At 38.9% G+C, this 15,587-nt stretch overlaps 1 protein-coding gene across 2 annotated transcripts in view; it reads right to left on the bottom strand.

The window, feature by feature from the left end:
* Positions 1-316: 316 nt before the first annotated feature.
* The window catches only part of VCAM1 (vascular cell adhesion molecule 1), a 56,604-nt gene continuing 41,333 nt past the window's right edge, over positions 317-15,587 (bottom strand). For both annotated transcript variants that reach the window (XM_032487201.1, XM_006190945.3), the window contains 7 exons: positions 15,097-15,417; positions 13,591-13,857; positions 9,888-10,166; positions 7,664-7,984; positions 6,341-6,607; positions 4,641-4,907; positions 317-1,211 (listed from right to left, as the gene is read on the bottom strand). In XM_032487201.1, coding sequence (XP_032343092.1) covers positions 1,072-1,211; positions 4,641-4,907; positions 6,341-6,607; positions 7,664-7,984; positions 9,888-10,166; positions 13,591-13,857; positions 15,097-15,417 — 1,862 coding nt within the window. In that variant the 3' untranslated portion in view covers positions 317-1,071. The remainder of the gene's footprint in view (positions 1,212-4,640; positions 4,908-6,340; positions 6,608-7,663; positions 7,985-9,887; positions 10,167-13,590; positions 13,858-15,096; positions 15,418-15,587) is intronic.

The following is a 15,587-nucleotide window of genomic DNA, read 5'->3' as shown; positions in this document are numbered from 1 at the left end:
TCTGAATCTACACTAAAAAATGATGAGTGCTGGGAATGGTAAATATATAGTTAAACATAAATTTTTTTTCTTAGTTTTCAAATATCTTTAAAACATAACCAATTATTTCAATTCAGTAAGTTAGGATGAACCCAAGAAAGATGAATGTTTTTCAAGTTCTTATGGTGATTCTGATAAAAGTAATCTGAGAACCACACTTGAAGTGTCTGCTTATTATTTCTATGGGTTTGAACTCCTCCATCTTGGAAATTGGCATTTCAAAATGAGCTGCAACATGATTAAAGGAGGCAATTTATAATAAATAAACACACAACTCTTTTAATTCCAGAAATTATCATTTTACTATACAAAAAAAATCTTAAGCATTTACAAAAGAAAATCAAAAGAAGTTGCATTTTTAGACCATATTGGGAAAGTTACACAAGAGTCTGATGAACAAAGAACATGATAAAACATCTCCGTACCATGTCAGTACCATCCAGAGAAATCCAATCAACCATTACACCATAGGCTGAAGCGTTTAGTACCTGAAAGTCAACCCAGTGCCCTCTTGGTTTATCATTTGGCATCTTTACAAAACATTGTTGTCCATGAACGTTATAGGAAAGAAATTTTGTTAAAGGAAATAAAATATTAAAAAGATGACATAGTTCAGCTGCCAGTCAATATTAAGATGCATTAAGTTATAACAATCATTCCAAGCAACACTCTAATAATTTTAGAAATGTGAGTACAGAGTGCTGATACTCCAAGCAATGTTGCTATGGGATAATTTTATTTTACATATATACAAATCATGTTATCGTATATACACATCAAGAAACTACTCCAGTCATCACATCTCAATGGTAGCGTTTATTTTTTTAGGCAGAAACTTTCCTTTGGCTTCTTGCTCACAGCAAGGGGCACAGGCAACCATTTCTTTCCAAGAGTTCACTACATTCAAAGACGTCTGGACTCCCAGTTTGTTATGTTCCTTGTGGAATGATGAGCAGCCTTGAGGATTTGATTTGATGGCTAGTGTCTCTGGTTGAACATTTCAAATGTTAGCTACACTTTTGATTTCTGTGCTTATACAAGGCTGTATGACCCTCTCATGTTTGCTCTTCTGGCAAAGTAAATAATCATTCCAGTGGCAGGTATTACTAAGGAGGATGCACAATAGAGCACGAGAAGTTCCGGAGAAAAATAGTCCTTGCTACTTTCTCTTTCTGAAAAATAACAAAATGGACACAATTAATGTCTAGTACAAAAAGAAATCATTTAATACTAATAGTGACATGTTTTAACAGTACAACTAGTTCTCTAAAGAGAAATGAATCAAAGCAGTGAGAAGGACCCAAAATGCATATTTCTTTGAATTATCCAAATCATCAGTTCGCAGTTGCTATGGTCAAGATGGATCTAAAGATGACAGCTGTTGACTTTTGCAAACTTGGATTCAAAGAAGTTCAGGTTCCATTGCAGAATGGAAAGAAGGACACAGCTTTTTAGAGCTCATTTACAGGAGAAAGAATTTGGAGAGGAGTGTTTGCTTTGGGAAATATAAATCTCTACTAAAGAACTAGGGCTCTGATCACTATGGATTAAAATAACTAACCAGTTCTCCAGGAAAATCCTTGTAACACCTCGAGTGTAACCATTATAGTCAAACACTCCATAAGATAATAAGAGAAAGGATTCTTGCTGATGACTTTTTTCAGGGATAGATGGAAAACTTTCCATTTTGTATTTCTGAAGTAGGGCATTTTAATATATCTTATTCCTCTTCAGCATTTATATCATTGCTTGATAATATGAAATTCTTTGGATAGCATTATATTTTAGCTTAAATGTTACTCAGAGAAGCATTCTCTGACCCACATCTCCCCCAGCCTAAATTAGGAACTTTTATAACCCACTACATTTTCCCTCCATAGCTCTTATCACAGCTTATAAACATTTGTTTGTATGATTATCTATTAACATTGGTTTCTTCCTTCAGTCTATAAATTACACAAGGACACATATCTATTTTCTTTTTGATTCACCACTGAATAGCCAGTACCTGACTCACTGCTTGAAGTTGCTTGCACCCAATAAATATTTTTTTAATAGTAATACATTTTTTTCTTTCTACATCCTGTCATTTTGTCACTTAGTTGTAAATTGGGTACAGAAGTTATTGGTATACAAAAACTAAAATTAGTACTCTATCTAGTCTACTAAAAATCATCTGACAGCTGCAATACTGTTTAACATCTTAACTTGAAAAACATCTGATGAAGATAGCCTGGTATTTACTGAAGATTCATCTCTATTTGCATTTGTGTTTGCACAGCATTGTACGACCTCACAAGTATTCCGTTTCTTCAAGTGGCACATATATTGTCTCAGTTCTGGAAGAAATGAGGCACTTGACTGTGGTAATCATTGCTTTCCCTCTAGATGTTTCTAATTACTGGATGTCAACCAAGAAAGAAAGAATCACTAGGGTCAGATGATGGGAAGTCCTTTTTTTTTTGAATTATTGAAATTAAAAATACTTCACCATAAACATAATGACAATTGCTTTATTTTTCTGCTTTCCTTTCTCCTTTGTCAGAGTATAAGGGTAATATTTTAGTGGAATATCCATTATCATAATTATGGTGAGACATCAATATTGATGACTTGCTGGGCAATGGTATTTCTGCCCCTATTGTTTTCTTTCCAATTTAACAAATATTATCTTTTGCCTTTGGTTTTCCCCTCAGGCATCTGCAGTAAAATACAAATTGGCTGCTGAGTTGGTTGCCAGGGCAACCTCCAAATACAATTTTCTATTAGCTGTATAAACACTGAAAATCTTAAAGACTCCCAACCATTTCTACCATTGGAATACATTCAAGCAAAAGTGTTTGTCAAACAAAATGAAACAAAATTAATTTTAAAACTTAGCTAAATTCAAAAGATGACTAATTCAAAAATTCCCAGGAAGAAAAGTCAAATTTTTGACTCCATTCATTTGTAGTTATTTTAAACCACATTTATTTTGGGGGTCTGAATTTCTAGCTGAGTGCCAAATGAGCTTTAATTTTTTATTTAAGCAATGAGTGAAAAAAGGCAAATATGTAAGTTACTAACTTGATAAAGCAATTAGAAAAGACAACAATTGTATGAGAGAGTTACACAGCTGGAGAAGAAGATTTGATACATCTTTAAAAAGGAATCATTGACTAGAAATAGAATTTTAAAAATATTAGGAGTCCAAGTTCCTGCGGCTAGGCTTAAAGGTGGTACTGAGGATTAAAGAAAATAAGAAGAAATGAATTTCAGACTACTCATAACTGACATCTCAATCCATCCAGAATCATCGCCAACCTCATTGGAGGCACTGATTACATATCCCCCTGTGTCATGTTGCATGACATGACACAAAGTAAATATTCCATTCTTTGAACACATAGTAACTTCATTGGCTAGATCAGCTTTTTTCAGGATAATCACTGCAGGTGGATGAAAAAGTTTTACATGTAAGGATGAAAAAGTTTTACATGTAATCGCCATAATTTCCCCTTTAACATTCTAGAGGAAACTATTGATATTGTCATCTTTTGAGGAGGTACTATGAAGACAGAAATCATGGTATTCAGTGATACCTCATTGTGGTATATATATATGCATGAATGGGACATTATGTGTACATCAGAAATTGACACATTGTAACTGACTATATTTCAATTTTTTAAAAAAATTTTAAAAAAACATATGATAAGGCTTGTAATCTTGAGAACTTTGGCCAGATGAGTAAAATTTTTAACCATTTTCTGACTAGGTTTAAATTTTCTTTACACTGATGAATGGCTGTGAACTCTGAGAGCCAACCTCCAGAGGCTCTTAAGAGTTGGCATTTGTTCGCAGTCTTGTTCACTCCAAGTTTGCCTTCCAATACTCAATGGGAGCTCATTAGCACTCATGGAGTGGGAGACTGAATAGTAAAGGCTGACAAATTCTGCTTCCACTGATAAAATCAACAGATCCTACTATGAATTCACAAGAGTGATTAGGAGATTAAGCGGCCCCTAGAATTTCTTTGCTGGGACCATTGTCCCCCCCCCCCATCAGAGAAGGGTCGGATGGACAAGGGGCTTGGATTTTCTAAGGAGGCAGTTCCATAGTCAAGAGATTCCTTTATGTTGTTCAACATTAAGATCATTACCACAATCATTATCCTGAAAAGAGTCAATCCAGAAAATACGCAGTTACTCCACATTCAGACATTGGTAGGAAGGAAAAGGGTCTGGAGAGAACCTTTCTTTTTCCATGTGCCCATTCTACATCTTTAGTTTCCTTGTAACCTCCAGGGAAATGTTTTGAAAATATATTTAAATGCTTAAGAAATGCAAGGCCTCAGAGACCAGTGATGAATTGTCAATGTTTAAAAAAACAAATGAGAATTCTGCACTGATCAATGATTAATGTCAACTTCCTACCCTGCAGGCTAGAGCAGCTGTGCATGATTATTCTAGGAAACACTAAGAAATGACTATAATCAACATGGAATTCAACTCCATTTTGCCAACTCATTCATCCAATCCTTGAAATTCTTTACAATCCACCAAATCTCTGCCCTATTATAAAAACAACAACAACAACAACAACAACACAAAGTAACTAACCTTTAACATTAAGCGTTATACTTCTTAACTGAAAGCCAACTTCATTTTTAGATTCACACTCATATACTCCCGCATCCTGTAACTGGGCCTTGTGAATGGTATATGCGCCATCTGTAGACTTCAGCAGTGTGTCACCCGTCTCTGCTTTTTTCTTCAGGATTATCAAAGTCTGGGGAGCATTTCCACACGTACAAGAGATAATGACCGTGTCTCCTTCCCTGACACTCTCAGAAGGAAAAGCTGTAAGTTGTATATCTTTTGGAGCAACTGTAGAGAGAATTTAAAGACACCTCTGATTGAGTGAAATATAAACCAATTTGATATTAATTTAATGACAGTAACAATAGCTGTCAAGACGCTATTTGTGCTTACTGTTTGAATGAACTGTTTAGAGGCACAATTAAAGAAGTCAGGGCTTTCCTGGATTGTTGTAAATGATCTTGCTTTTAATAAAAGAAGACACCTCTTATGCTTCTCATGTCTCTTAATCTAATTCTTTACCCAGCCTAGCCCAAGAATAGGTGTTCAAAAACAGCTATGGATTTCAAATGTGGAAAAGAACTTTTTCTTTGGTCACACTGTTGTGCAAATATTTCTCTAAGTATAAAGTCCTTTGCAGATCTCTGAGTTTTGATCTTGATCCCAGATCAAGAAATTAAGCTGTGCAGAGATAGGTCTTACTATCCTTAACAACAACAATACCAGTCACTAAATGCCGGGCACTGGGCTAAGTATTTGACACCAACATCTTGTTAATACACAACTCATGGAAGGAGCTACCATATTACCATTTTATAAGTGAGATTGCCTCTAAGTTTATCTGTTTTGTGACTTGATTTGATATTCTTGCCCAGCCAGAGCTACAGTACCATGACATCCATCCTATGGGCTTTCCTTTAAGTAGTGCATTGCCCTTCCAAAGTTCTCCCAATAAAATACAAGTTACCATTGATATGAGGTAACAAGAAAGTCACTAATACCTTAGTGGAAATAATACTGATGTGTAAGAGAGGAGCTAACAGCCCTAGTGAAGAAATGGATCTTGAACCCCAGAAGGGAAAGTATAAGGGGAATTCAAACTGATCACCACACGTTTCTGCCCCAAACTCCTACCGTTTCAACCTGTCAAGTAGGAGTTCTGTCTTACCTCTCCATCCTGGAGAAAATGGGTCAGGATCTGCTAACTTAATCTACCCTAGTGGTTTTATGCCATTAAGCTGGTGAACCAGAGGGCATGGTCTCTGCTACTCTTAATCTCAGAATTTATAGAAGGCTTAAGTGCCTTCTTAGGTTTCTAAGCGAATATTAGCAGGCATCTTGTGAGATTACCACTCAGAGTTTAATTCAGCTCGATAGGGTGACTTTCATCTTAAGTGATTTCCAAATACATATATACTTGTCCCTGTCCTTATTTCAGCACCATAATCATTGCCCCAAAGGTGTAACTGGAACTCTTGGCACAGTTCCTGGAGCTAGCATTCCATTTGAGGTTAAGAGAATTTTAGGGTAAGTGACTTGGAAGGGGTCATGAGAAATTACTATGCCAGGAGTTTTCCACGCGTAGGAACAACATGAGCTCTTCAGAACTCTAAATACCTTTTTTTAGTAAGAATTTTGTTTTCAAAGAGGACTTTACTCAAAACCAGTAACACAACCAAAATACAACTAGCAATAATTACTCATTTAATCACTTAGCTCACCTTGGATAATTAATTCAACTTCTTTTCTGCTTATTCCAGCCTGGTTAATTCCTTCACACACATAAATACCAGAATCTTCCATTTTTGTGGACGTTAAGGTGAGAGTTGTATTCTCAGAAAGAGGCTGGAGATCCCCATTATTTAGCTGCTTGCTCCACAGGGTTTTTGGAGCTGGAAGTCCATCGCTAGAGCATGTCATGTTCACAGAACCGCCTTCCTCCAGGACGGAGGAGGGGCTGACCAAGATGGCTGTAACCTGGGGAGCAACTGAAAAGGGAGGGACACCTGTTAGCTTGACCCTTATACCCTGAGCTTCAAAGAGTTTTAATGGTGTTGCCAAGCTGGGCTATGGATTTAGTGGATTGGAGCAGTTTATAAACTTTGATAACTTTACGGCAGGAGGCTTCTGTCCTCATTTACTTGGCAGATGCAGAACGGGGGAGTAGAATACAGACACATTATGAATATTTTCTAATGGAGTTATTTCCTTTCTATAGAACTTATATTCTATAGAAGTGCTCTTGCTACAAAGAGTGGATGGTTGTGGTAGTGTACATCGACGTTTATGTTACATGAAACATGATCATGAACTACATGAATCTCCTTTGGAAAGGTGGAGTCTACTTCTCCACCTCTTGAATCTAGCTGGCCTTGAGACAAACTCTGATATATCCCAGAAGAAGTAACACTGTACAGCTTCCAAGCCCAGGCCCTAAGAGGTATCTTCCACTACCACCCTCTTCAAACACTGTGCTCTGGTGACTAAACCTAGGCTACCTTCCTTGAGAGATACCACATGGGGAAAGGAAGACCCACATACCCCAGAGGAGGCCCCAGACACTGAGTGAGGCCACCTGGGACCAGTCCCCCACTGACCTGCCAACGGACTGAAAATGCGTGAGTGAGGTCATCTGATACCGTATTGAGCAAACTGCCCATCTGACCTCTTCCTAAATGGTCAGCTCAGACTCATAAGCAAATAAACGGTTGTTTTAAGTGTTGGGGGTGGTTTGTTCCAACAATCATTATTTTGAAGTTTCTTTTCACCTATTTTTTTCACAAAAGTTATAACTATGAACCTCATGTCAACTATTGCCTGGCAACCATGATTTAAAAATCCATATTAGGGGAAGGGTTAACTCAAGTGGTAGAGTGCACCCTTAGCATGCGTGAGGTCCTGGGTTCAATCCCCATTATCTCCTCTAAAAATAAACTAATAAACTTCATCATCTCCCCCGCCCCAAAACAATAGAATAGAATTGAATTGAATTAAAAAAAATTAAAATCCATATTAAATTGTGGTTCCATCACACATGGACTTACCATTAACATAAAGTGTCTGTGTATTCTGCTTTTGTTTGAGTTCGAATTCCATTTCATCAATAGATAACTTAGCCTGACAAACAAGAACTTTTCCAGTATCTTCAGTGGTGGGGATGAAGGTCATTTCCAAACTCTTCGTCTCTAGGGATTTTGTATCTACATCTCTCAGAAAGGTCTTATTCTTCATAATACTCTCCCCCTTAAGCAATTCGATTTCCAGTCGATCAAAAGAATATACATCAGGAACTTGGCATCTTACAGTGACGGGCTTTCCACTCACGAACAGACCACTCATCTCAATTTCTAGGTTTCTAGGGAATACTGCAAAGATCAAGCAAAAACAATGTTTATATGAGGCATTCAAGGGAAAACAGAACTAATTCCTATCAAATGCAAAGGTCTCAAAATGAAGGGTTCAACTCACCTGGGACAGAATGATCACCAACATATAAATAACAACAGTAAGTGTAAGTGTTTATGATATTAAATATAAAAAATGTTTGGAACAAAAACCACCTAGTACATCAAATCTTTAAATAATAAATGTAATTCTTATTCTTTTCTTCTGAGTGACGCAGTCTTGCTGACAGCTATGGACCGATCTTTTCGAAGGACACACACACTTCCACCATTTTGTTCAGTAACTCCACATTTTAAATGTTTTAAATATTTGCCATGATGTATTGAATATTTGCCATGTGCTAGTCCCTTAAAATTCATTATCTCAGTCTTCAAAACAGCCTCATCAAATGAGTATTAACTTATTCTACAGCTAGAAAAACTTACAGAGAACGTATTTCACTGCTAGGAAAACTTACAAAACTTAGCAGAGACTAAGAGTCTGCCATTTAGTATCATATCTAATAAGTCACTGAGCCAAGATCAGAATTCGTATTTCTTTGGGCTTAGAGCCCAGGCTTGGTTTCACAGAGTCATGCAGCCTCATCTCACATAAGACCCAAGGGTAATTCTCAATTTAAACATTCTAATTTCTAATGGCCAAGTTCAGGCATAAAGTTTTATATATTCCTCAAATAATACTTGAGTTAAGACAAAAACTATAAGAGACTTAGATTCTAAATAATATTTATAACGCTTCTTACGCAAACCAATAAAAAGGAGATTAAACTGGTTACCAAGAGCAAAAGCAATGCTAATTTTTTTCCCTTAAGCTAAACGTTGTTGCAGCGATACATTCTCTAACGTTTCCATGTTACAGGAAGGCGTCACTGCTGCTTCTCATTGCTGTTGGGAATGCGCTTGCATCAGCAGATCCTGGACTCTTGGTAATAGGATATCACAATAAATTTACCCTTCTTTTGAGAGATTCAAATCCCTTTACAGACAGACTCTAACTCATTCTGAACAAAATCCTGAGAGTAACACAAGTTTGGGCAGGATTTCTGGTGGAAAATCTCTACAATTGTTCTCTTGAATTCTGCTGAATAAAACGAGGCGGAAAAACCCTCCCAAAGAATAACTTTATGATCCTTTTGTACATTTTGTCCCTTGTTCATAATAAACTGAGGAACTCCAGCAAAGTCAGCTTATAGAGATTTGAGGTTGTAAAGGATTTTTGTTGAGGTGACAAGAACAGCCAGAAGAAGTGCAGTGTACGTATGCGGTGTAAGTCAGTATCACAGTCTAGTGCAATCTCCTGCTTCTGCTTTTCACTGAGCTCCTGCCACTGAGCATCCCTGATGACCAATCTAACTCCCTGTACTCATTTTTGGCTTTTTCCTGCTCCCTGTTGCCTCAATTTTCCATCCTGCTAATCAGCTTTCAAATGCTAATTACCTTCAAAACAGTAGGTTGTGCCTCACCCACAGTTTGAATAATTGAGCAGCAGTCACTCCACCCCATCATCTGAACAGGCTCTGACCACCACCCCTCCTTGCTCACAACCCCCTCTGTAGACCCCATATACACACAGAGGTGGGTGGGAAGCAGGGAGCATGGAGTGTGTCCAAGTGCGTGATTCCAGAGAATTGACAAGATACAAACTGAGGACTGGGGGTGCTGGGGACATGTTTAATACATACTTAAGATTTAAGCCACATCAAAAATTCTGCTTCAGAGATTCAGGAACCACTCACAATGCTAATTTCCCCTTCTAAACGCAGGGATCTTGTGTGTATAACAGACTTGCATTCTATTTCTTCCAGTGGAACTGAGAACGACAACATCAAAGAGAAAACAGTAAATGATTCCGAAAACCACTTACAGTAGAGCTTCACTTGGGTTTTCCTTTCCAGTTCCTTATCATGCCCACATGTCACGGCACACTGGTAAGAATGTTCGTGCTCAAGACTCACAGGGCTCAGGGTCAGCGTGGATCTGGATCCCTCGGTGTTCACATTCCCGCTCAGGGGGCTGTCTAGCTGGGTTCTCCAAGAGAAAGATGGGGACTCACAGCCCGTGACAATACATGTCAACACGACCAAGTCACCAATCTGAGCAGCGACCCAGGGTCCAGGAGAGATCTCTACAGTAAACATTTTCTCTGGGGGGAAGAGGACAAGACGAAAAGCACATAAGGTTCTCTTCTTTCACCACAGTCCAATATATGGTCTTTTTTTCTGATCTCCTTTTGGCTAACATCTGTGCTGAGAATAAATTACTCCTTTCCACCTTGGGACCATCAGGATTGAAACCACATCTTTTAAGAACAAACCCACAAGAGGGCATTGATCGGTTCATTCAACAGAAAGAATGAGGATAAAACTTTGTCAAGACCAAGACTGGCATCTTTTCATAACAAGAATTCAATCTCCACCCAGGTGTAGTTCATCAAATCCCTGTAATTGTGCACAGAAGCTCAGACATTTGAGAGGCTCTGGCGTGTCAAGCATTGTGTAAACCACTTTGCATCCATTATCTCGCTTCACCTTCTCAACTTCATGCCCTGGTACCACTAATTCTTCTCCTCCACTTTCACTTTCTCCTTGTGCTTCTCTGCTTTTCCTCCTCCATCCCTTTCTCCTCCCCTTCCTCCTCTTTCTTCTTGAGGAAATTTAGGCTCAGAAATGCTAAATAACTTTACCCAGCTTGCAAGGAGCAAAAATGAAAACTTGAAGCCAGGTGGGTCTGATTCAAAATCCCAGCTCTTCCACGGCTGGAACAACTAAATCAGGTCATCCTCATGGGGCGATAAAACAAAATCTCAGAGAAGTACTGGAAAACGCTATAAAAATACGTCTTCTGATTAGAAGCAATACCCATAATGGACCAGCACTTAGAGCTTCTGCATCAACAGTATAAAGTTACACCATTGAAAGTCGCACAGAATCACACTCAAAGCAAGTCAAAACCTCAACATTAAAGTGATATGCAAGCCACCTCTTAAATTTGTTTGACACATTATAAAAATACTTCGCAGTTAATTTGAGATGCCAGGGCAAACTCCTAAGTCTCAAATATCCAGGGAAGCTCTTTGGCTGCCAGTGCCATCCGTGCTGGGCACCCAGGCTGCTTTGTGATGGCTGCTGTCAGGTGAGAAAGGGAATTCCGACTCTTGACTCTGTTCCCCTGACGCAACTGGGAGCGTTTGGGCAACTCTGAAAGTGACAGATGAGACTCCACAGAAAAATCACCAAAAATTGCCCTTGTAAATAGCAGGCTGGTGAGAGAAGAAAGCTCAGTATGTAAATAATCCAAACACATTACATTGTGCAGGGTTGTCATCTGTACCAAAAGTTTTTTTCTCTCAGTTTGGTTTGTCTAATTGGGACATTATAGTATCTTACAAAGAATGTTTTCCTCAAATTTCCTTATAAACTAATGTGCTCTCAGATTTTGAAAGAGAAAGATGATTCAGAACTATAACCAGAGTTTCTGAATTCCTTAAACGTTAGGGCGAGAATGGAGAACTTTAAAGACAGATCAACTTCCTGCCCGTGGATGGGTCTCAGAGCATTCTTTACAGGGGCGTCATCTCTGCCATGTGGACCTGTGGCTCCTGAGGGAGCATCTCTGAGCTGACTGAAAGCCCCACTGAACATTCAGTCCTCTCTCTAGTACTGACGGTTGTGAGCGTCCTGTGATGCAAAACACGAAACCACACTGCCTGCCCCCACAGCACACCTTCTTTTCACATTGAAATGCAACACAGCTTATTGTGGGGTAGAGCTACTCCAGAACGGACGAGTAGCTTCACATGCTTTTATTAGTGTCATGTTCTTCCTGGTTTCTTAAGAACGCTACCCTGACATCCAACCGGTTCATCTACTGATAATGAGTTTGAATTTTATCTTTTTGGCTATAGCCAAGCTTAAACTCCGTGTTTTCGTATTTTCAAACTTTGTTTTGCCCACGTGTACAATTTACTCATTCAGTATCTACTAAACACCTATTAATGGCAGGCAACCAAATATTAAATCATGCACACACACATAGTCCCTTACACCCCATAAGTCCCTATGTTTAAAAAACTTACAGTTTAATTAATGGAAAGACACACTTAAATAGGTATCTTATTTTGGCTCTTAATAAAGAATGTTTAATTTATCTATTTACTGATGTATCTCTCTCCTTTAGATTGGAAATTCCTCCAGGACAATCACCATAACTTTTTATGTCTGGACCTCCAACACCAATCACAATTCTTGGATTCTTGGACAAAGGCTCTTAATTAATACATGGTAAACTGAGCAAAAGTGCCTACATGTTCATAAGAAGTGTTAAATGTACTGAAGGAATCAGCAACCAGCTTTGCCTGACACACTCTGCAATGGGGAGGCTGGTGTCAGCCTGATCTTGAAGGATGGCTGAGCCTTTGCCAGGTGAAGGAAGGAAAAGGACACGCCAAGCAGAAGGAACAGCATAAACAGAGGCACAGGGACAGCAACAAAGCTGCAAAGGTAGTTTCTGACTAGACTGTGAGGAGTTTCATGCAACTATGTTAAGAAATGTGAATTTTAATTTACATGCAGTTACTGTTTGGCTGAAGTCATATAAAATGTGCACCGTTTTTGTTTAAGGTAGATAACTCTGGTAGCAGTGCATAGGATTATGTTGGGGGACAGAATGATAGCAGAGTGATCATTTAAAGACAATTAGCTATAGTTGAAAAATCATGGAGTTTTGGATTTAAATGGGCTTATGTTACAATCACAGCAAATACCACTAATGGGCTGTGTGACTCTTGGCAGACTGAGCCAGGCTGAGCTTGAATTTTTTTTTCACCTCACAAGGTTGTGAGAAAGACTAAAGAGATAACATCTATAAAGTGGAAAGTAGAATTCCTGGCAAATATTAGATGCACAAACAGTGGAGGCCATTATTAGTCTCTATGAGACACTATTCTCTCATCTGTAAAACGGATGTAAAGTACTCACTCTTTGGCTATTTCTTGAAGATTACAGGTAACATATGTAAAGTGCCTGGAATAGAGCTGGTGTTCAATAAATGATGATACTTAAGGCATCTTTCAGGAATCCAAATGAGAGATGACAAACCAAGGCAATGGCAAAAGGGTTGAAGAAAATAGGTCAGACCCTAGGGATCATTTTGAGGTAGAACTGACAGGTTTTGGTGATATGGAATAGGAACATGGATTTCAGAATAAACAGCATATAACACAGTTCACATCTCAGGGAGTCCAGAGAGAGCTGAGAGGAGGGCCAGACGTGGTGACCCGAGAATACTAGTATTCAAGGGGTAGAAGGAAGAGAGAAAGCCAAGGAATGAGGCCGTGAAAGAATGATGAGAAAGGGAAAAGAAGTGGAAAAGCAGAGCCATGGAAGCTCTGGCAGCAAAGATTGCCAAGAAGAATGAGTGAGATGAATGCATAATTGTGCTAAAGTACATGACAATCAGATGGTTCATCAATAAAACTTAACGAAATAATTTTGGCATTGAAGATATTTCACGATTGCTCAAATCTGAATGATGGCACCTTTACTGTGCCTTTTTCACATTCCACTTACCTTGAACAATTAATGTCACCTCTTCTCTGTCTTGCCCAACCTTATTAACTCCTTCACACACATAAGTTCCAGAATCTTCCATCCTCATAGCAATTAAAGTGAGCGTTGCATTCTCAGAAAGGAGCTGTAGATCCCCATTGTCTAATTTCTTTCTCCAGAAAATCTGTGGCGCTGGTAGACCTCTACTGGAGCATGTCATCGTCACGGAGTCACCTTCTTGCAGTCTTGTGGAGGGACTCACAGATATAACCGTGTCCTTGGGCGAGACTGAGGAGGCAGGGCACAGTGTTAGTAACCGTGAAGCATCATCTTGATCCAACAGGGCTGTTGCATTTCTCTCACAGACTGTATTTACATGCCTTCACAAACTTGACAGACTTAACTCTGCCAAACTGTATAAAGAATTGCTGAGTCATAAAAATTAGTCAATCTAGTGTCTGACTAATTTGATTGAATTCGTTTTTTTGATGTTTGGTGTTTTTGGATGACCATAGATACCCAGAAATTTAAAAAGACCCTTAGGGTAATGTGGTTTGATCTTCCAGATAAGGTTCCATCTTAGCATCTTTGCCAAGTGTTCTTGCAAGTCAGCTTCAACACTTAATGGTGTGAGGCAATCCCCCACCTTACAGTAAACACAGCGCATTTGATTTTTGGACAGCTCTAATAATTAGAACATTTTCCCCCCTTTTGAGCTGAAATCTCCCTCTTTGTAGCTAACTTTTACACAGTGGTCAGGGTTCAGTCCTCTACTGCTAAAAAATATATCAAATCCTTCTTCCACCTGACTGTCTTTCAAATACCTAATTATAGCTCTCGTTTCCAAGTTTTCTATTCTCCAGGAAAAATACCTCCTATCTTGAGTATTCTTCTCAAAATATTGATAAAAGCCTTTCCATCTCCTTCTCTTTCAGCTAAACATGCAGTCGAAGGCAATACTCCTTTTAAGCATGGTGTCTAGAGCAGGCCAGAGCATTTTAGCCTAGCGCAAAGCACAGAGTCCAGTCTGCGAGATTGCCTCAAATCCCTCAGTAGTCTCGGGGAGCACAGAGACAGTCTAACCGCATACCTCTCTCCCACTCCACGCACATGTGTGCAAGTGAGCATACACACCACACACACACGGAGTAAGCGCTCATCTTGTGAAATCTCTGCGCCTTGATATTTCAAGGCATATTATAAGAGTTTACCAAATGTGCTTAAAAACGTTGTATCACTTGAGCCCATCTCCTACTACCCAGCCAGGTGGTGTTATTATCCCCCTTTGATAGACTGAGAAATTAAGTGACCCAAGTTCACACAGTTAATGGAGCCAGAACTCAAGTTCAAGTCTTCTCAACCCCAATTCAGTGCTCATCTTCTTAAATAATGCTGTTGACAAGTATGTTCTCAATGAATAAAAATAGTGTAAAAACTACAAACGAGTTTCTTCTTGACTTTAGCTGCTCAGTTTATTGCTCTATGCATCCGAGACCAGATGCCCATAGCCATCACATAAGTACTTACCGTAGATGTGCAGTTGTTCCGTAGTCTCCCTTACTTGAGGCTCAGAATCAATTTCATAAACATTTAATGTAGCTCGACAAACAAGAGCTGTCCCATTATCCTCGTCAGCAGGAGTAAAAGTTGCTTCCAAACTCTTCGTTTCCTGGGACTTAACATCCGCAGGGTCCAGAAATTCCTTCTGACTCAGGAACTGGTTGCCCTTCAGTAATTCTATCTTCAGCTTATCAGACGGGTAAACATCAGGGACAAAACACGTGACAGTGACTGGCTTCCCAAGCTCTGGATGGCCACTGAAATGAATCTCTGGGTCCTTAGGGAAAGCTGCAAAGTTCAAATGAATACATGTGAGTGGCCTTTTTGTTCATGCTGTATAAGATTCCTTACTGACTTAACGTACTATAAACTAAGACTAATATTTTTGTGAATATAGTATTAATACAGCAGAATTAATTGTTTAAATAGCCTTTCATGGTTCTAGGTGAGTTCAAGAA

Source organism: Camelus ferus, chromosome 9 (assembly GCF_009834535.1).
Source record: "Camelus ferus isolate YT-003-E chromosome 9, BCGSAC_Cfer_1.0, whole genome shotgun sequence".
Lineage (NCBI taxonomy): Eukaryota > Metazoa > Chordata > Mammalia > Artiodactyla > Camelidae > Camelus > Camelus ferus.
The sequence above is the reverse complement of the archived record's forward strand: the minus strand, read 5'-3'. Positions and strand labels throughout refer to the sequence as shown.